Below are 22,880 nucleotides of genomic sequence, written 5' to 3'. Positions count from 1 at the left end.
ACTTCTGCTCGATGATAGAAATTTGCTCTTTCATCATGAAATCCTTTACAGCAAATGAATTCCTGAATTCCGGTTTTGTGCCACGCATGAGTCTGACCAAAGTATGATGTCATCTGGATTGTGTTTTTCTACTACTTTCTGAAGGATTAAAATCAGTGCACTGGCAATTTCATTGGCACCTCTTCCTGCTTGGATTTCGTTCCATACAGCACAATGCCCTTGTGAAGGTTGTAAAAGCTAAGCTTTAGTCGATAAAAGAAACTTGAAAGTTTGTGGACAACTCAACACCTTTTCCAAATCAAAACATATAACAGCTTTTGTCTTGTCCTGCCTGTCCCTGTTCCTTTCCTCCTGCGTTGCCATCTTCGATTGGAAATGAGACAGATATTCTTCCCGAAGTTCCTCATCAAATACAGTCATGTTTTTCTTTCATTCTATATATTCTTCACACCTGTCGCAGCGACCTTTCTTTGGTTTGTGAAATTCGATGTTAAGGTCCGAATTGAAAATATTTCGATACATGTGCTCTTGTCCATCAGCATCACACCTCTCACAATACAGTCTTAAATATGTGGCTGCCATGGTTAAATTTTGATCCAGATGCTCTTTTTGTGTCTTTGATCTACAGTAATGTGACTCTATCCTTGGAAATGAGTTTATGTGATGCGTGCATGTTGTCCCTCTCATGTCTCCCCCCCTTAAAGGTACGTCAGTAGCATGGTTGTATTTCTTCTCATGGAAATAGGAAACTCGCCTTTCCGATATGCCTAGAGTAAGTCAGGTAGAATTCTTTGCACACTCTGACTCTTTCACTTCCTATAAACACGTAATATGCATAGAAAAACTTCTGTTGCCTCTCCTTTTTTTTTCCACGGGTTCGACTTCTTCTCTACCGACCTTTCCACTATATCCCAGAGTGGCATTTGGTGGACCTACAAAATCACTTAAGTTTCAACAGGTGGATGTGGAATCTCAAAATCTGCATCATCAGTATCAGGGGTGTATTTGCTCATCTGATGCAGAATCAGAAATTGATTCTTCTGTTTCACTTGAATCATTGAGACTTTGGAATGCAGTTAAATCAGAAGATCAACATCAGTGGTAAATGAAACTGTTGCCTCCTTAGGGGAATCAAAGTCAATTACTTGGCTCCATCTCAACATCGTCATCAGTGTTTGTGATTAAGGCGTCACCTGAAAACCAGAGTGTCCTAAGTCCTCAAAACTCAGTTTCGAGATATTGCCATTTGAACATTGTCATATCGATATCTAGTTTATTACTTATATTTTGCTATTGATTATAAAAAGAACTATTGTCTGGTTTTAAAAAGTAACTTATAATATGTTTAATTTTCAGTGATAACTAATAAAATATCAGAAAGAGCCGATTTTTGTTTTGACATGGGACAATTTCAGTCAAGAAATAAGTGAAATTTTCATAATCATAATGTTTCATCTCAATGTGACTCTATTTTATGCGTTTAAATCATTATGAGTTAGGACAGTCTGGTACAAAAAGCGAAGAAATATGTGGAAATTGACTGTAGTTTTTCGTTGAAAACAAAAGCAACCAATATCATGTAACATTTTATTTAAAAAGAAACGTTTATCAACATTCAACAACCAAAAGAAAACGAAGTTCACGATCCTGGTTGTAACTGACACTTTGCTTTGTCCTAATTTTAAGGACAGATATGATAGCAACCTAAAACTCTTTGCAGCCCTTGAGTGTGCCTGTCACGGAATGTGTATGATGTTGCAGAAATATATTTTGTCCATAGCAACATAATTCTCGTAGCAAAACAAACTCGTAAGAGCATCATAAATGAACACTTCAACAGTTCCAGGAACAATTTCAAAACATGAATTCCTCATATCATCAATACAGAAAGATCACTTAGTCTTAAACAATACAACCATAACTAAATAAATTTCACTTTCCTGGTAGTAACTGACACCTTGTAACTGCCCCAGAGCAAAACAATCAATCTACAAGTCCAAACACCTTTCTGATCATCAGTTCATGAAACAATTTTAAGGACAATAGACTATTAACTGAAAGTTTAGTGTCCAGGTCTGGGCACAATATCAGTTTTATAACTTAAGATTATTCCCATAACATTTCACAATAGACCATCAAGTTGCACATAACTAAGAAGTCTAAGAAGTCGATTAGTCCACTCGTGAACTTTTGGTCTGTAGGAGTCATTAATTTTAACATGGCCTCGATGTCCTTTGATTTTTCTTGTGACAGTTCAGGTTTCTTTGATGAGATAACGGCTTTAGGCCATTCAAATAACAGTTGGCCTACGCGGGGGTGATGACATCCGCCGGAAGTTCTCCCGTGGACGAACTGATGCCCTGGTCAGGACTGCATCAGCAAATGAGTCCTTCAACTCAATTGAGTATGGATCCTTTTTGTGGTATACCAAGTTTTTGACCTTGGCACTATCGTAAAATTAAGTTTTATTGATCCTTCAATATATCTATGAAAGTGATCATCTCGCGTTTGGCCCTTTTCATATATCGCATAATTCCAAGAGGACTAAGAACATCAGACTTTCTCAGTTCTCGTTCAATCTGGCTGTGAATGTTGTCACACTCTTGTATACTGGAGTGGGCAGGTTCACAAAACTTCTGCTCGATGATAGAAATTTGCTCTTTCATCATGAAATCCTTTACAGCAAATGAATTCCTGAATTCCGGTTTTGTGCCACGCATGAGTCTGACCAAAGTATGATGTCATCTGGATTGTGTTTTTCTACTACTTTCTGAAGGATTAAAATCAGTGCACTGGCAATTTCATTGGCACCTCTTCCTGCTTGGATTTCGTTCCATACAGCACAATGCCCTTGTGAAGGTTGTAAAAGCTAAGCTTTAGTCGATAAAAGAAACTTGAAAGTTTGTGGACAACTCAACACCTTTTCCAAATCAAAACATATAACAGCTTTTGTCTTGTCCTGCCTGACCCTGTTCCTTTCCTCCTGCGTTGCCATCTTCGATTGGAAATGAGACAGATATTCTTCCCGAAGTTCCTCATCAAATACAGTCATGTTTTTCTTTCATTCTATATATTCTTCACACCTGTCGCAGCGACCTTTCTTTGGTTTGTGAAATTCGATGTTAAGGTCCGAATTGAAAATATTTCGATACATGTGCTCTTGTCCATCAGCATCACACCTCTCACAATACAGTCTTAAATATGTGGCTGCCATGGTTAAATTTTGATCCAGATGCTCTTTTTGTGTCTTTGATCTACAGTAATGTGACTCTATCCTTGGAAATGAGTTTATGTGATGCGTGCATGTTGTCCCTCTCATGTCTCCCCCCCTTAAAGGTACGTCAGTAGCATGGTTGTATTTCTTCTCATGGAAATAGGAAACTCGCCTTTCCGATATGCCTAGAGTAAGTCAGGTAGAATTCTTTGCACACTCTGACTCTTTCACTTCCTATAAACACGTAATATGCATAGAAAAACTTCTGTTGCCTCTCCTTTTTTTCCCACGGGTTCGACTTCTTCACTACCGACCTTTCCACTATCACCCAGAGTGGCATTTGGTGGACCTACAAAATCACTTAAGTTTCAACAGGTGGATGTGGAATCTCAAAATCTGCATCATCAGTATCAGGGGTGTATTTGCTCATCTGATGCAGAATCAGAAATTGATTCTTCTGTTTCACTTGAATCATTGAGACTTTGGAATGCAGTTAAATCAGAAGATCAACATCAGTGGTAAATGAAACTGTTGCCTCCTTAGGGGAATCAAAGTCAATTACTTGGCTCCACCTCAACATCGTCATCAGTGTTTGTGATTAAGGCGTCACCTGAAAACCAGAGTGTCCTAAGTCCTCAAAACTCAGTTTCGAGATATTGCCATTTGAACATTGTCATATCGATATCTAGTTTATTACTTATATTTTGCTATTGATTATAAAAAGAACTATTGTCTGGTTTTAAAAAGTAACTTATAATATGTTTAATTTTCAGTGATAACTAATAAAATATCAGAAAGAGCCGATTTTTGTTTTGACATGGGACAATTTCAGTCAAGAAATAAGTGAAATTTTCATAATCATAATGTTTCATCTCAATGTGACTCTATTTTATGCGTTTAAATCATTATGAGTTAGGACAGTCTGGTACAAAAAGCGAAGAAATATGTGGAAATTGACTGTAGTTTTTCGTTGAAAACAAAAGCAACCAATATCATGTAACATTTTATTTAAAAAGAAACGTTTATCAACATTCAACAACCAAAAGAAAACGAAGTTCACGATCCTGGTTGTAACTGACACTTTGCTTTGTCCTAATTTTAAGGACAGATATGATAGCAACCTAAAACTCTTTGCAGCCCTTGAGTGTGCCTGTCACGGAATGTGTATGATGTTGCAGAAATATATTTTGTCCATAGCAACATAATTCTCGTAGCAAAACAAACTCGTAAGAGCATCATAAATGAACACTTCAACAGTTCCAGGAACAATTTCAAAACATGAATTCCTCATATCATCAATACAGAAAGATCACTTAGTCTTAAACAATACAACCATAACTAAATAAATTTCACTTTCCTGGTAGTAACTGACACCTTGTAACTGCCCCAGAGCAAAACAATCAATCTACAAGTAATATTAAGTCCAAACACCTTTCTGATCATCAGTTCATGAAACAATTTTAAGGACAATAGACTATTAACTGAAAGTTTAGTGTCCAGGTCTGGGCACAATATCAGTTTTATAACTTAAGATTATTCCCATAACATTTCACAATAGACCATCAAGTTGCACATAACTAAGAAGTCTAAGAAGTCGATTAGTCCACTCGTGAACTTTTGGTCTGTAGGAGTCATTAATTTTAACATGGCCTCGATGTCCTTTGATTTTTCTTGTGACAGTTCAGGTTTCTTTGATGAGATAACGGCTTTAGGCCATTCAAATAACAGTTGGCCTACGCGGGGGTGATGACATCCGCCGGAAGTTCTCCCGTGGACGAACTGATGCCCTGGTCAGGACTGCATCAGCAAATGAGTCCTTCAACTCAATTGAGTATGGATCCTTTTTGTGGTATACCAAGTTTTTGACCTTGGCACTATCGTAAAATTAAGTTTTATTGATCCTTCAATATATCTATGAAAGTGATCATCTCGCGTTTGGCCCTTTTCATATATCGCATAATTCCAAGAGGACTAAGAACATCAGACTTTCTCAGTTCTCGTTCAATCTGGCTGTGAATGTTGTCACACTCTTGTATACTGGAGTGGGCAGGTTCACAAAACTTCTGCTCGATGATAGAAATTTGCTCTTTCATCATGAAATCCTTTACAGCAAATGAATTCCTGAATTCCGGTTTTGTGCCACGCATGAGTCTGACCAAAGTATGATGTCATCTGGATTGTGTTTTTCTACTACTTTCTGAAGGATTAAAATCAGTGCACTGGCAATTTCATTGGCACCTCTTCCTGCTTGGATTTCGTTCCATACAGCACAATGCCCTTGTGAAGGTTGTAAAAGCTAAGCTTTAGTCGATAAAAGAAACTTGAAAGTTTGTGGACAACTCAACACCTTTTCCAAATCAAAACATATAACAGCTTTTGTCTTGTCCTGCCTGTCCCTGTTCCTTTCCTCCTGCGTTGCCATCTTCGATTGGAAATGAGACAGATATTCTTCCCGAAGTTCCTCATCAAATACAGTCATGTTTTTCTTTCATTCTATATATTCTTCACACCTGTCGCAGCGACCTTTCTTTGGTTTGTGAAATTCGATGTTAAGGTCCGAATTGAAAATATTTCGATACATGTGCTCTTGTCCATCAGCATCACACCTCTCACAATACAGTCTTAAATATGTGGCTGCCATGGTTAAATTTTGATCCAGATGCTCTTTTTGTGTCTTTGATCTACAGTAATGTGACTCTATCCTTGGAAATGAGTTTATGTGATGCGTGCATGTTGTCCCTCTCATGTCTCCCCCCCTTAAAGGTACGTCAGTAGCATGGTTGTATTTCTTCTCATGGAAATAGGAAACTCGCCTTTCCGATATGCCTAGAGTAAGTCAGGTAGAATTCTTTGCACACTCTGACTCTTTCACTTCCTATAAACACGTAATATGCATAGAAAAACTTCTGTTGCCTCTCCTTTTTTTTTCCACGGGTTCGACTTCTTCTCTACCGACCTTTCCACTATATCCCAGAGTGGCATTTGGTGGACCTACAAAATCACTTAAGTTTCAACAGGTGGATGTGGAATCTCAAAATCTGCATCATCAGTATCAGGGGTGTATTTGCTCATCTGATGCAGAATCAGAAATTGATTCTTCTGTTTCACTTGAATCATTGAGACTTTGGAATGCAGTTAAATCAGAAGATCAACATCAGTGGTAAATGAAACTGTTGCCTCCTTAGGGGAATCAAAGTCAATTACTTGGCTCCATCTCAACATCGTCATCAGTGTTTGTGATTAAGGCGTCACCTGAAAACCAGAGTGTCCTAAGTCCTCAAAACTCAGTTTCGAGATATTGCCATTTGAACATTGTCATATCGATATCTAGTTTATTACTTATATTTTGCTATTGATTATAAAAAGAACTATTGTCTGGTTTTAAAAAGTAACTTATAATATGTTTAATTTTCAGTGATAACTAATAAAATATCAGAAAGAGCCGATTTTTGTTTTGACATGGGACAATTTCAGTCAAGAAATAAGTGAAATTTTCATAATCATAATGTTTCATCTCAATGTGACTCTATTTTATGCGTTTAAATCATTATGAGTTAGGACAGTCTGGTACAAAAAGCGAAGAAATATGTGGAAATTGACTGTAGTTTTTCGTTGAAAACAAAAGCAACCAATATCATGTAACATTTTATTTAAAAAGAAACGTTTATCAACATTCAACAACCAAAAGAAAACGAAGTTCACGATCCTGGTTGTAACTGACACTTTGCTTTGTCCTAATTTTAAGGACAGATATGATAGCAACCTAAAACTCTTTGCAGCCCTTGAGTGTGCCTGTCACGGAATGTGTATGATGTTGCAGAAATATATTTTGTCCATAGCAACATAATTCTCGTAGCAAAACAAACTCGTAAGAGCATCATAAATGAACACTTCAACAGTTCCAGGAACAATTTCAAAACATGAATTCCTCATATCATCAATACAGAAAGATCACTTAGTCTTAAACAATACAACCATAACTAAATAAATTTCACTTTCCTGGTAGTAACTGACACCTTGTAACTGCCCCAGAGCAAAACAATCAATCTACAAGTCCAAACACCTTTCTGATCATCAGTTCATGAAACAATTTTAAGGACAATAGACTATTAACTGAAAGTTTAGTGTCCAGGTCTGGGCACAATATCAGTTTTATAACTTAAGATTATTCCCATAACATTTCACAATAGACCATCAAGTTGCACATAACTAAGAAGTCTAAGAAGTCGATTAGTCCACTCGTGAACTTTTGGTCTGTAGGAGTCATTAATTTTAACATGGCCTCGATGTCCTTTGATTTTTCTTGTGACAGTTCAGGTTTCTTTGATGAGATAACGGCTTTAGGCCATTCAAATAACAGTTGGCCTACGCGGGGGTGATGACATCCGCCGGAAGTTCTCCCGTGGACGAACTGATGCCCTGGTCAGGACTGCATCAGCAAATGAGTCCTTCAACTCAATTGAGTATGGATCCTTTTTGTGGTATACCAAGTTTTTGACCTTGGCACTATCGTAAAATTAAGTTTTATTGATCCTTCAATATATCTATGAAAGTGATCATCTCGCGTTTGGCCCTTTTCATATATCGCATAATTCCAAGAGGACTAAGAACATCAGACTTTCTCAGTTCTCGTTCAATCTGGCTGTGAATGTTGTCACACTCTTGTATACTGGAGTGGGCAGGTTCACAAAACTTCTGCTCGATGATAGAAATTTGCTCTTTCATCATGAAATCCTTTACAGCAAATGAATTCCTGAATTCCGGTTTTGTGCCACGCATGAGTCTGACCAAAGTATGATGTCATCTGGATTGTGTTTTTCTACTACTTTCTGAAGGATTAAAATCAGTGCACTGGCAATTTCATTGGCACCTCTTCCTGCTTGGATTTCGTTCCATACAGCACAATGCCCTTGTGAAGGTTGTAAAAGCTAAGCTTTAGTCGATAAAAGAAACTTGAAAGTTTGTGGACAACTCAACACCTTTTCCAAATCAAAACATATAACAGCTTTTGTCTTGTCCTGCCTGACCCTGTTCCTTTCCTCCTGCGTTGCCATCTTCGATTGGAAATGAGACAGATATTCTTCCCGAAGTTCCTCATCAAATACAGTCATGTTTTTCTTTCATTCTATATATTCTTCACACCTGTCGCAGCGACCTTTCTTTGGTTTGTGAAATTCGATGTTAAGGTCCGAATTGAAAATATTTCGATACATGTGCTCTTGTCCATCAGCATCACACCTCTCACAATACAGTCTTAAATATGTGGCTGCCATGGTTAAATTTTGATCCAGATGCTCTTTTTGTGTCTTTGATCTACAGTAATGTGACTCTATCCTTGGAAATGAGTTTATGTGATGCGTGCATGTTGTCCCTCTCATGTCTCCCCCCCTTAAAGGTACGTCAGTAGCATGGTTGTATTTCTTCTCATGGAAATAGGAAACTCGCCTTTCCGATATGCCTAGAGTAAGTCAGGTAGAATTCTTTGCACACTCTGACTCTTTCACTTCCTATAAACACGTAATATGCATAGAAAAACTTCTGTTGCCTCTCCTTTTTTTTTCCACGGGTTCGACTTCTTCTCTACTGACCTTTCCACTATATCCCAGAGTGGCATTTGGTGGACCTACAAAATCACTTAAGTTTCAACAGGTGGATGTGGAATCTCAAAATCTGCATCATCAGTATCAGGGGTGTATTTGCTCATCTGATGCAGAATCAGAAATTGATTCTTCTGTTTCACTTGAATCATTGAGACTTTGGAATGCAGTTAAATCAGAAGATCAACATCAGTGGTAAATGAAACTGTTGCCTCCTTAGGGGAATCAAAGTCAATTACTTGGCTCCATCTCAACATCGTCATCAGTGTTTGTGATTAAGGCGTCACCTGAAAACCAGAGTGTCCTAAGTCCTCAAAACTCAGTTTCGAGATATTGCCATTTGAACATTGTCATATCGATATCTAGTTTATTACTTATATTTTGCTATTGATTATAAAAAGAACTATTGTCTGGTTTTAAAAAGTAACTTATAATATGTTTAATTTTCAGTGATAACTAATAAAATATCAGAAAGAGCCGATTTTTGTTTTGACATGGGACAATTTCAGTCAAGAAATAAGTGAAATTTTCATAATCATAATGTTTCATCTCAATGTGACTCTATTTTATGCGTTTAAATCATTATGAGTTAGGACAGTCTGGTACAAAAAGCGAAGAAATATGTGGAAATTGACTGTAGTTTTTCGTTGAAAACAAAAGCAACCAATATCATGTAACATTTTATTTAAAAAGAAACGTTTATCAACATTCAACAACCAAAAGAAAACGAAGTTCACGATCCTGGTTGTAACTGACACTTTGCTTTGTCCTAATTTTAAGGACAGATATGATAGCAACCTAAAACTCTTTGCAGCCCTTGAGTGTGCCTGTCACGGAATGTGTATGATGTTGCAGAAATATATTTTGTCCATAGCAACATAATTCTCGTAGCAAAACAAACTCGTAAGAGCATCATAAATGAACACTTCAACAGTTCCAGGAACAATTTCAAAACATGAATTCCTCATATCATCAATACAGAAAGATCACTTAGTCTTAAACAATACAACCATAACTAAATAAATTTCACTTTCCTGGTAGTAACTGACACCTTGTAACTGCCCCAGAGCAAAACAATCAATCTACAAGTAATATTAAGTCCAAACACCTTTCTGATCATCAGTTCATGAAACAATTTTAAGGACAATAGACTATTAACTGAAAGTTTAGTGTCCAGGTCTGGGCACAATATCAGTTTTATAACTTAAGATTATTCCCATAACATTTCACAATAGACCATCAAGTTGCACATAACTAAGAAGTCTAAGAAGTCGATTAGTCCACTCGTGAACTTTTGGTCTGTAGGAGTCATTAATTTTAACATGGCCTCGATGTCCTTTGATTTTTCTTGTGACAGTTCAGGTTTCTTTGATGAGATAACGGCTTTAGGCCATTCAAATAACAGTTGGCCTACGCGGGGGTGATGACATCCGCCGGAAGTTCTCCCGTGGACGAACTGATGCCCTGGTCAGGACTGCATCAGCAAATGAGTCCTTCAACTCAATTGAGTATGGATCCTTTTTGTGGTATACCAAGTTTTTGACCTTGGCACTATCGTAAAATTAAGTTTTATTGATCCTTCAATATATCTATGAAAGTGATCATCTCGCGTTTGGCCCTTTTCATATATCGCATAATTCCAAGAGGACTAAGAACATCAGACTTTCTCAGTTCTCGTTCAATCTGGCTGTGAATGTTGTCACACTCTTGTATACTGGAGTGGGCAGGTTCACAAAACTTCTGCTCGATGATAGAAATTTGCTCTTTCATCATGAAATCCTTTACAGCAAATGAATTCCTGAATTCCGGTTTTGTGCCACGCATGAGTCTGACCAAAGTATGATGTCATCTGGATTGTGTTTTTCTACTACTTTCTGAAGGATTAAAATCAGTGCACTGGCAATTTCATTGGCACCTCTTCCTGCTTGGATTTCGTTCCATACAGCACAATGCCCTTGTGAAGGTTGTAAAAGCTAAGCTTTAGTCGATAAAAGAAACTTGAAAGTTTGTGGACAACTCAACACCTTTTCCAAATCAAAACATATAACAGCTTTTGTCTTGTCCTGCCTGTCCCTGTTCCTTTCCTCCTGCGTTGCCATCTTCGATTGGAAATGAGACAGATATTCTTCCCGAAGTTCCTCATCAAATACAGTCATGTTTTTCTTTCATTCTATATATTCTTCACACCTGTCGCAGCGACCTTTCTTTGGTTTGTGAAATTCGATGTTAAGGTCCGAATTGAAAATATTTCGATACATGTGCTCTTGTCCATCAGCATCACACCTCTCACAATACAGTCTTAAATATGTGGCTGCCATGGTTAAATTTTGATCCAGATGCTCTTTTTGTGTCTTTGATCTACAGTAATGTGACTCTATCCTTGGAAATGAGTTTATGTGATGCGTGCATGTTGTCCCTCTCATGTCTCCCCCCCTTAAAGGTACGTCAGTAGCATGGTTGTATTTCTTCTCATGGAAATAGGAAACTCGCCTTTCCGATATGCCTAGAGTAAGTCAGGTAGAATTCTTTGCACACTCTGACTCTTTCACTTCCTATAAACACGTAATATGCATAGAAAAACTTCTGTTGCCTCTCCTTTTTTTTTCCACGGGTTCGACTTCTTCTCTACCGACCTTTCCACTATATCCCAGAGTGGCATTTGGTGGACCTACAAAATCACTTAAGTTTCAACAGGTGGATGTGGAATCTCAAAATCTGCATCATCAGTATCAGGGGTGTATTTGCTCATCTGATGCAGAATCAGAAATTGATTCTTCTGTTTCACTTGAATCATTGAGACTTTGGAATGCAGTTAAATCAGAAGATCAACATCAGTGGTAAATGAAACTGTTGCCTCCTTAGGGGAATCAAAGTCAATTACTTGGCTCCATCTCAACATCGTCATCAGTGTTTGTGATTAAGGCGTCACCTGAAAACCAGAGTGTCCTAAGTCCTCAAAACTCAGTTTCGAGATATTGCCATTTGAACATTGTCATATCGATATCTAGTTTATTACTTATATTTTGCTATTGATTATAAAAAGAACTATTGTCTGGTTTTAAAAAGTAACTTATAATATGTTTAATTTTCAGTGATAACTAATAAAATATCAGAAAGAGCCGATTTTTGTTTTGACATGGGACAATTTCAGTCAAGAAATAAGTGAAATTTTCATAATCATAATGTTTCATCTCAATGTGACTCTATTTTATGCGTTTAAATCATTATGAGTTAGGACAGTCTGGTACAAAAAGCGAAGAAATATGTGGAAATTGACTGTAGTTTTTCGTTGAAAACAAAAGCAACCAATATCATGTAACATTTTATTTAAAAAGAAACGTTTATCAACATTCAACAACCAAAAGAAAACGAAGTTCACGATCCTGGTTGTAACTGACACTTTGCTTTGTCCTAATTTTAAGGACAGATATGATAGCAACCTAAAACTCTTTGCAGCCCTTGAGTGTGCCTGTCACGGAATGTGTATGATGTTGCAGAAATATATTTTGTCCATAGCAACATAATTCTCGTAGCAAAACAAACTCGTAAGAGCATCATAAATGAACACTTCAACAGTTCCAGGAACAATTTCAAAACATGAATTCCTCATATCATCAATACAGAAAGATCACTTAGTCTTAAACAATACAACCATAACTAAATAAATTTCACTTTCCTGGTAGTAACTGACACCTTGTAACTGCCCCAGAGCAAAACAATCAATCTACAAGTAATATTAAGTCCAAACACCTTTCTGATCATCAGTTCATGAAACAATTTTAAGGACAATAGACTATTAACTGAAAGTTTAGTGTCCAGGTCTGGGCACAATATCAGTTTTATAACTTAAGATTATTCCCATAACATTTCACAATAGACCATCAAGTTGCACATAACTAAGAAGTCTAAGAAGTCGATTAGTCCACTCGTGAACTTTTGGTCTGTAGGAGTCATTAATTTTAACATGGCCTCGATGTCCTTTGATTTTTCTTGTGACAGTTCAGGTTTCTTTGATGAGATAACGGCTTTAGGCCATTCAAATAACAGTTGGCCTACGCGGGGGTGATGACATCCGCCGGAAGTTCTCCCGTGGACGAACTGATGCCCTGGTCAGGACTGCATCAGCAAATGAGTCCTTCAACTCAATTGAGTATGGATCCTTTTTGTGGTATACCAAGTTTTTGACCTTGGCACTATCGTAAAATTAAGTTTTATTGATCCTTCAATATATCTATGAAAGTGATCATCTCGCGTTTGGCCCTTTTCATATATCGCATAATTCCAAGAGGACTAAGAACATCAGACTTTCTCAGTTCTCGTTCAATCTGGCTGTGAATGTTGTCACACTCTTGTATACTGGAGTGGGCAGGTTCACAAAACTTCTGCTCGATGATAGAAATTTGCTCTTTCATCATGAAATCCTTTACAGCAAATGAATTCCTGAATTCCGGTTTTGTGCCACGCATGAGTCTGACCAAAGTATGATGTCATCTGGATTGTGTTTTTCTACTACTTTCTGAAGGATTAAAATCAGTGCACTGGCAATTTCATTGGCACCTCTTCCTGCTTGGATTTCGTTCCATACAGCACAATGCCCTTGTGAAGGTTGTAAAAGCTAAGCTTTAGTCGATAAAAGAAACTTGAAAGTTTGTGGACAACTCAACACCTTTTCCAAATCAAAACATATAACAGCTTTTGTCTTGTCCTGCCTGTCCCTGTTCCTTTCCTCCTGCGTTGCCATCTTCGATTGGAAATGAGACAGATATTCTTCCCGAAGTTCCTCATCAAATACAGTCATGTTTTTCTTTCATTCTATATATTCTTCACACCTGTCGCAGCGACCTTTCTTTGGTTTGTGAAATTCGATGTTAAGGTCCGAATTGAAAATATTTCGATACATGTGCTCTTGTCCATCAGCATCACACCTCTCACAATACAGTCTTAAATATGTGGCTGCCATGGTTAAATTTTGATCCAGATGCTCTTTTTGTGTCTTTGATCTACAGTAATGTGACTCTATCCTTGGAAATGAGTTTATGTGATGCGTGCATGTTGTCCCTCTCATGTCTCCCCCCCTTAAAGGTACGTCAGTAGCATGGTTGTATTTCTTCTCATGGAAATAGGAAACTCGCCTTTCCGATATGCCTAGAGTAAGTCAGGTAGAATTCTTTGCACACTCTGACTCTTTCACTTCCTATAAACACGTAATATGCATAGAAAAACTTCTGTTGCCTCTCCTTTTTTTTCCACGGGTTCGACTTCTTCTCTACCGACCTTTCCACTATATCCCAGAGTGGCATTTGGTGGACCTACAAAATCACTTAAGTTTCAACAGGTGGATGTGGAATCTCAAAATCTGCATCATCAGTATCAGGGGTGTATTTGCTCATCTGATGCAGAATCAGAAATTGATTCTTCTGTTTCACTTGAATCATTGAGACTTTGGAATGCAGTTAAATCAGAAGATCAACATCAGTGGTAAATGAAACTGTTGCCTCCTTAGGGGAATCAAAGTCAATTACTTGGCTCCATCTCAACATCGTCATCAGTGTTTGTGATTAAGGCGTCACCAGAAAACCAGAGTGTCCTAAGTCCTCAAAACTCAGTTTCGAGATATTGCCATTTGAACATTGTCATATCGATATCTAGTTTATTACTTATATTTTGCTATTGATTATAAAAAGAACTATTGTCTGGTTTTAAAAAGTAACTTATAATATGTTTAATTTTCAGTGATAACTAATAAAATATCAGAAAGAGCCGATTTTTGTTTTGACATGGGACAATTTCAGTCAAGAAATAAGTGAAATTTTCATAATCATAATGTTTCATCTCAATGTGACTCTATTTTATGCGTTTAAATCATTATGAGTTAGGACAGTCTGGTACAAAAAGCGAAGAAATATGTGGAAATTGACTGTAGTTTTTCGTTGAAAACAAAAGCAACCAATATCATGTAACATTTTATTTAAAAAGAAACGTTTATCAACATTCAACAACCAAAAGAAAACGAAGTTCACGATCCTGGTTGTAACTGACACTTTGCTTTGTCCTAATTTTAAGGACAGATATGATAGCAACCTAAAACTCTTTGCAGCCCTTGAGTGTGCCTGTCACGGAATGTGTATGATGTTGCAGAAATATATTTTGTCCATAGCAACATAATTCTCGTAGCAAAACAAACTCGTAAGAGCATCATAAATGAACACTTCAACAGTTCCAGGAACAATTTCAAAACATGAATTCCTCATATCATCAATACAGAAAGATCACTTAGTCTTAAACAATACAACCATAACTAAATAAATTTCACTTTCCTGGTAGTAACTGACACCTTGTAACTGCCCCAGAGCAAAACAATCAATCTACAAGTAATATTAAGTCCAAACACCTTTCTGATCATCAGTTCATGAAACAATTTTAAGGACAATAGACTATTAACTGAAAGTTTAGTGTCCAGGTCTGGGCACAATATCAGTTTTATAACTTAAGATTATTCCCATAACATTTCACAATAGACCATCAAGTTGCACAAAACTAAGAAGTCTAAGAAGTCGATTAGTCCACTCGTGAACTTTTGGTCTGTAGGAGTCATTAATTTTAACATGGCCTCGATGTCCTTTGATTTTTCTTGTGACAGTTCAGGTTTCTTTGATGAGATAACGGCTTTAGGCCATTCAAATAACAGTTGGCCTACGCGGGGGTGATGACATCCGCCGGAAGTTCTCCCGTGGACGAACTGATGCCCTGGTCAGGACTGCATCAGCAAATGAGTCCTTCAACTCAATTGAGTATGGATCCTTTTTGTGGTATACCAAGTTTTTGACCCTTGGCACTATCGTAAAATTAAGTTTTATTGATCCTTCAATATATCTATGAAAGTGATCATCTCGCGTTTGGCCCTTTTCATATATCGCATAATTCCAAGAGGACTAAGAACATCAGACTTTCTCAGTTCTCGTTCAATCTGGCTGTGAATGTTGTCACACTCTTGTATACTGGAGTGGGCAGGTTCACAAAACTTCTGCTCGATGATAGAAATTTGCTCTTTCATCATGAAATCCTTTACAGCAAATGAATTCCTGAATTCCGGTTTTGTGCCACGCATGAGTCTGACCAAAGTATGATGTCATCTGGATTGTGTTTTTCTACTACTTTCTGAAGGATTAAAATCAGTGCACTGGCAATTTCATTGGCACCTCTTCCTGCTTGGATTTCGTTCCATACAGCACAATGCCCTTGTGAAGGTTGTAAAAGCTAAGCTTTAGTCGATAAAAGAAACTTGAAAGTTTGTGGACAACTCAACACCTTTTCCAAATCAAAACATATAACAGCTTTTGTCTTGTCCTGCCTGTCCCTGTTCCTTTCCTCCTGCGTTGCCATCTTCGATTGGAAATGAGACAGATATTCTTCCCGAAGTTCCTCATCAAATACAGTCATGTTTTTCTTTCATTCTATATATTCTTCACACCTGTCGCAGCGACCTTTCTTTGGTTTGTGAAATTCGATGTTAAGGTCCGAATTGAAAATATTTCGATACATGTGCTCTTGTCCATCAGCATCACACCTCTCACAATACAGTCTTAAATATGTGGCTGCCATGGTTAAATTTTGATCCAGATGCTCTTTTTGTGTCTTTGATCTACAGTAATGTGACTCTATCCTTGGAAATGAGTTTATGTGATGCGTGCATGTTGTCCCTCTCATGTCTCCCCCCCTTAAAGGTACGTCAGTAGCATGGTTGTATTTCTTCTCATGGAAATAGGAAACTCGCCTTTCCGATATGCCTAGAGTAAGTCAGGTAGAATTCTTTGCACACTCTGACTCTTTCACTTCCTATAAACACGTAATATGCATAGAAAAACTTCTGTTGCCTCTCCTTTTTTTTTCCACGGGTTCGACTTCTTCTCTACCGACCTTTCCACTATATCCCAGAGTGGCATTTGGTGGACCTACAAAATCACTTAAGTTTCAACAGGTGGATGTGGAATCTCAAAATCTGCATCATCAGTATCAGGGGTGTATTTGCTCATCTGATGCAGAATCAGAAATTGATTCTTCTGTTTCACTTGAATCATTGAGACTTTGGAATGCAGTTAAATCAGAAGATCAACATCAGTGGTAAATGAAACTGTTGCCTCCTTAGGGGAATCAAAGTCAATTACTTGGCTCCATCTCAACATCGTCATCAGTGTTTGTGATTAAGGCGTCACCTGAAAACCAGAGTGTCCTAAGTCCTCAAAACTCAGTTTCGAGATATTGCCATTTGAACATTGTCATATCGATATCTAGTTTATTACTTATATTTTGCTATTGATTATAAAAAGAACTATTGTCTGGTTTTAAAAAGTAACTTATAATATGTTTAATTTTCAGTGATAACTAATAAAATATCAGAAAGAGCCGATTTTTGTTTTGACATGGGACAATTTCAGTCAAGAAATAAGTGAAATTTTCATAATCATAATGTTTCATCTCAATGTGACTCTATTTTATGCGTTTAAATCATTATGAGTTAGGACAGTCTGGTACAAAAAGCGAAGAAATATGTGGAAATTGACTGTAGTTTTTCGTTGAAAACAAAAGCAACCAATATCATGTAACATTTTATTTAAAAAGAAACGTTTATCAACATTCAACAACCAAAAGAAAACGAAGTTCACGATCCTGGTTGTAACTGACACTTTGCTTTGTCCTAATTTTAAGGACAGATATGATAGCAACCTAAAACTCTTTGCAGCCCTTGAGTGTGCCTGTCACGGAATGTGTATGATGTTGCAGAAATATATTTTGTCCATAGCAACATAATTCTCGTAGCAAAACAAACTCGTAAGAGCATCATAAATGAACACTTCAACAGTTCCAGGAACAATTTCAAAACATGAATTCCTCATATCATCAATACAGAAAGATCACTTAGTCTTAAACAATACAACCATAACTAAATAAATTTCACTTTCCTGGTAGTAACTGACACCTTGTAACTGCCCCAGAGCAAAACAATCAATCTACAAGTCCAAACACCTTTCTGATCATCAGTTCATGAAACAATTTTAAGGACAATAGACTATTAACTGAAAGTTTAGTGTCCAGGTCTGGGCACAATATCAGTTTTATAACTTAAGATTATTCCCATAACATTTCACAATAGACCATCAAGTTGCACATAACTAAGAAGTCTAAGAAGTCGATTAGTCCACTCGTGAACTTTTGGTCTGTAGGAGTCATTAATTTTAACATGGCCTCGATGTCCTTTGATTTTTCTTGTGACAGTTCAGGTTTCTTTGATGAGATAACGGCTTTAGGCCATTCAAATAACAGTTGGCCTACGCGGGGGTGATGACATCCGCCGGAAGTTCTCCCGTGGACGAACTGATGCCCTGGTCAGGACTGCATCAGCAAATGAGTCCTTCAACTCAATTGAGTATGGATCCTTTTTGTGGTATACCAAGTTTTTGACCTTGGCACTATCGTAAAATTAAGTTTTATTGATCCTTCAATATATCTATGAAAGTGATCATCTCGCGTTTGGCCCTTTTCATATATCGCATAATTCCAAGAGGACTAAGAACATCAGACTTTCTCAGTTCTCGTTCAATCTGGCTGTGAATGTTGTCACACTCTTGTATACTGGAGTGGGCAGGTTCACAAAACTTCTGCTCGATGATAGAAATTTGCTCTTTCATCATGAAATCCTTTACAGCAAATGAATTCCTGAATTCCGGTTTTGTGCCACGCATGAGTCTGACCAAAGTATGATGTCATCTGGATTGTGTTTTTCTACTACTTTCTGAAGGATTAAAATCAGTGCACTGGCAATTTCATTGGCACCTCTTCCTGCTTGGATTTCGTTCCATACAGCACAATGCCCTTGTGAAGGTTGTAAAAGCTAAGCTTTAGTCGATAAAAGAAACTTGAAAGTTTGTGGACAACTCAACACCTTTTCCAAATCAAAACATATAACAGCTTTTGTCTTGTCCTGCCTGTCCCTGTTCCTTTCCTCCTGCGTTGCCATCTTCGATTGGAAATGAGACAGATATTCTTCCCGAAGTTCCTCATCAAATACAGTCATGTTTTTCTTTCATTCTATATATTCTTCACACCTGTCGCAGCGACCTTTCTTTGGTTTGTGAAATTCGATGTTAAGGTCCGAATTGAAAATATTTCGATACATGTGCTCTTGTCCATCAGCATCACACCTCTCACAATACAGTCTTAAATATGTGGCTGCCATGGTTAAATTTTGATCCAGATGCTCTTTTTGTGTCTTTGATCTACAGTAATGTGACTCTATCCTTGGAAATGAGTTTATGTGATGCGTGCATGTTGTCCCTCTCATGTCTCCCCCCCTTAAAGGTACGTCAGTAGCATGGTTGTATTTCTTCTCATGGAAATAGGAAACTCGCCTTTCCGATATGCCTAGAGTAAGTCAGGTAGAATTCTTTGCACACTCTGACTCTTTCACTTCCTATAAACACGTAATATGCATAGAAAAACTTCTGTTGCCTCTCCTTTTTTTTTCCACGGGTTCGACTTCTTCTCTACCGACCTTTCCACTATATCCCAGAGTGGCATTTGGTGGACCTACAAAATCACTTAAGTTTCAACAGGTGGATGTGGAATCTCAAAATCTGCATCATCAGTATCAGGGGTGTATTTGCTCATCTGATGCAGAATCAGAAATTGATTCTTCTGTTTCACTTGAATCATTGAGACTTTGGAATGCAGTTAAATCAGAAGATCAACATCAGTGGTAAATGAAACTGTTGCCTCCTTAGGGGAATCAAAGTCAATTACTTGGCTCCATCTCAACATCGTCATCAGTGTTTGTGATTAAGGCGTCACCTGAAAACCAGAGTGTCCTAAGTCCTCAAAACTCAGTTTCGAGATATTGCCATTTGAACATTGTCATATCGATATCTAGTTTATTACTTATATTTTGCTATTGATTATAAAAAGAACTATTGTCTGGTTTTAAAAAGTAACTTATAATATGTTTAATTTTCAGTGATAACTAATAAAATATCAGAAAGAGCCGATTTTTGTTTTGACATGGGACAATTTCAGTCAAGAAATAAGTGAAATTTTCATAATCATAATGTTTCATCTCAATGTGACTCTATTTTATGCGTTTAAATCATTATGAGTTAGGACAGTCTGGTACAAAAAGCGAAGAAATATGTGGAAATTGACTGTAGTTTTTCGTTGAAAACAAAAGCAACCAATATCATGTAACATTTTATTTAAAAAGAAACGTTTATCAACATTCAACAACCAAAAGAAAACGAAGTTCACGATCCTGGTTGTAACTGACACTTTGCTTTGTCCTAATTTTAAGGACAGATATGATAGCAACCTAAAACTCTTTGCAGCCCTTGAGTGTGCCTGTCACGGAATGTGTATGATGTTGCAGAAATATATTTTGTCCATAGCAACATAATTCTATCAGTTTTATAACTTAAGATTATTCCCATAACATTTCACAATAGACCATCAAGTTGCACAAAACTAAGAAGTCTAAGAAGTCGATTAGTCCACTCGTGAACTTTTGGTCTGTAGGAGTCATTAATTTTAACATGGCCTCGATGTCCTTTGATTTTTCTTGTGACAGTTCAGGTTTCTTTGATGAGATAACGGCTTTAGGCCATTCAAATAACAGTTGGCCTACGCGGGGGTGATGACATCCGCCGGAAGTTCTCCCGTGGACGAACTGATGCCCTGGTCAGGACTGCATCAGCAAATGAGTCCTTCAACTCAATTGAGTATGGATCCTTTTTGTGGTATACCAAGTTTTTGACCCTTGGCACTATCGTAAAATTAAGTTTTATTGATCCTTCAATATATCTATGAAAGTGATCATCTCGCGTTTGGCCCTTTTCATATATCGCATAATTCCAAGAGGACTAAGAACATCAGACTTTCTCAGTTCTCGTTCAATCTGGCTGTGAATGTTGTCACACTCTTGTATACTGGAGTGGGCAGGTTCACAAAACTTCTGCTCGATGATAGAAATTTGCTCTTTCATCATGAAATCCTTTACAGCAAATGAATTCCTGAATTCCGGTTTTGTGCCACGCATGAGTCTGACCAAAGTATGATGTCATCTGGATTGTGTTTTTCTACTACTTTCTGAAGGATTAAAATCAGTGCACTGGCAATTTCATTGGCACCTCTTCCTGCTTGGATTTCGTTCCATACAGCACAATGCCCTTGTGAAGGTTGTAAAAGCTAAGCTTTAGTCGATAAAAGAAACTTGAAAGTTTGTGGACAACTCAACACCTTTTCCAAATCAAAACATATAACAGCTTTTGTCTTGTCCTGCCTGTCCCTGTTCCTTTCCTCCTGCGTTGCCATCTTCGATTGGAAATGAGACAGATATTCTTCCCGAAGTTCCTCATCAAATACAGTCATGTTTTTCTTTCATTCTATATATTCTTCACACCTGTCGCAGCGACCTTTCTTTGGTTTGTGAAATTCGATGTTAAGGTCCGAATTGAAAATATTTCGATACATGTGCTCTTGTCCATCAGCATCACACCTCTCACAATACAGTCTTAAATATGTGGCTGCCATGGTTAAATTTTGATCCAGATGCTCTTTTTGTGTCTTTGATCTACAGTAATGTGACTCTATCCTTGGAAATGAGTTTATGTGATGCGTGCATGTTGTCCCTCTCATGTCTCCCCCCCTTAAAGGTACGTCAGTAGCATGGTTGTATTTCTTCTCATGGAAATAGGAAACTCGCCTTTCCGATATGCCTAGAGTAAGTCAGGTAGAATTCTTTGCACACTCTGACTCTTTCACTTCCTATAAACACGTAATATGCATAGAAAAACTTCTGTTGCCTCTCCTTTTTTTTTCCACGGGTTCGACTTCTTCTCTACCGACCTTTCCACTATATCCCAGAGTGGCATTTGGTGGACCTACAAAATCACTTAAGTTTCAACAGGTGGATGTGGAATCTCAAAATCTGCATCATCAGTATCAGGGGTGTATTTGCTCATCTGATGCAGAATCAGAAATTGATTCTTCTGTTTCACTTGAATCATTGAGACTTTGGAATGCAGTTAAATCAGAAGATCAACATCAGTGGTAAATGAAACTGTTGCCTCCTTAGGGGAATCAAAGTCAATTACTTGGCTCCATCTCAACATCGTCATCAGTGTTTGTGATTAAGGCGTCACCTGAAAACCAGAGTGTCCTAAGTCCTCAAAACTCAGTTTCGAGATATTGCCATTTGAACATTGTCATATCGATATCTAGTTTATTACTTATATTTTGCTATTGATTATAAAAAGAACTATTGTCTGGTTTTAAAAAGTAACTTATAATATGTTTAATTTTCAGTGATAACTAATAAAATATCAGAAAGAGCCGATTTTTGTTTTGACATGGGACAATTTCAGTCAAGAAATAAGTGAAATTTTCATAATCATAATGTTTCATCTCAATGTGACTCTATTTTATGCGTTTAAATCATTATGAGTTAGGACAGTCTGGTACAAAAAGCGAAGAAATATGTGGAAATTGACTGTAGTTTTTCGTTGAAAACAAAAGCAACCAATATCATGTAACATTTTATTTAAAAAGAAACGTTTATCAACATTCAACAACCAAAAGAAAACGAAGTTCACGATCCTGGTTGTAACTGACACTTTGCTTTGTCCTAATTTTAAGGACAGATATGATAGCAACCTAAAACTCTTTGCAGCCCTTGAGTGTGCCTGTCACGGAATGTGTATGATGTTGCAGAAATATATTTTGTCCATAGCAACATAATTCTCGTAGCAAAACAAACTCGTAAGAGCATCATAAATGAACACTTCAACAGTTCCAGGAACAATTTCAAAACATGAATTCCTCATATCATCAATACAGAAAGATCACTTAGTCTTAAACAATACAACCATAACTAAATAAATTTCACTTTCCTGGTAGTAACTGACACCTTGTAACTGCCCCAGAGCAAAACAATCAATCTACAAGTCCAAACACCTTTCTGATCATCAGTTCATGAAACAATTTTAAGGACAATAGACTATTAACTGAAAGTTTAGTGTCCAGGTCTG

General features: G+C 37.4%; 1 protein-coding gene across 1 annotated transcript in view; it reads right to left on the bottom strand.

Annotated features, from left to right (window-relative positions):
* Window positions 1-22,880, bottom strand: part of LOC139444463 (mucin-1-like) — a 145,487-nt gene that overhangs the window by 21,135 nt on the left and 101,472 nt on the right. The window contains exons 34-41 of the mRNA XM_071225427.1: window positions 20,480-20,539; window positions 18,142-18,201; window positions 15,509-15,568; window positions 12,868-12,927; window positions 10,226-10,285; window positions 7,584-7,643; window positions 4,952-5,011; window positions 2,311-2,370 (exon numbers count right to left, since the gene is read on the bottom strand). Coding sequence (XP_071081528.1) covers window positions 2,311-2,370; window positions 4,952-5,011; window positions 7,584-7,643; window positions 10,226-10,285; window positions 12,868-12,927; window positions 15,509-15,568; window positions 18,142-18,201; window positions 20,480-20,539 — 480 coding nt within the window. The remainder of the gene's footprint in view (window positions 1-2,310; window positions 2,371-4,951; window positions 5,012-7,583; window positions 7,644-10,225; window positions 10,286-12,867; window positions 12,928-15,508; window positions 15,569-18,141; window positions 18,202-20,479; window positions 20,540-22,880) is intronic.

The sequence above is a fragment of the Haliotis cracherodii genome, unplaced genomic scaffold (assembly GCF_022045235.1).
Source record: "Haliotis cracherodii isolate W230 unplaced genomic scaffold, xgHalCrac1.p SCAF_51, whole genome shotgun sequence".
NCBI lineage: Eukaryota > Metazoa > Mollusca > Gastropoda > Lepetellida > Haliotidae > Haliotis > Haliotis cracherodii.
The sequence above is the reverse complement of the archived record's forward strand: the minus strand, read 5'-3'. Positions and strand labels throughout refer to the sequence as shown.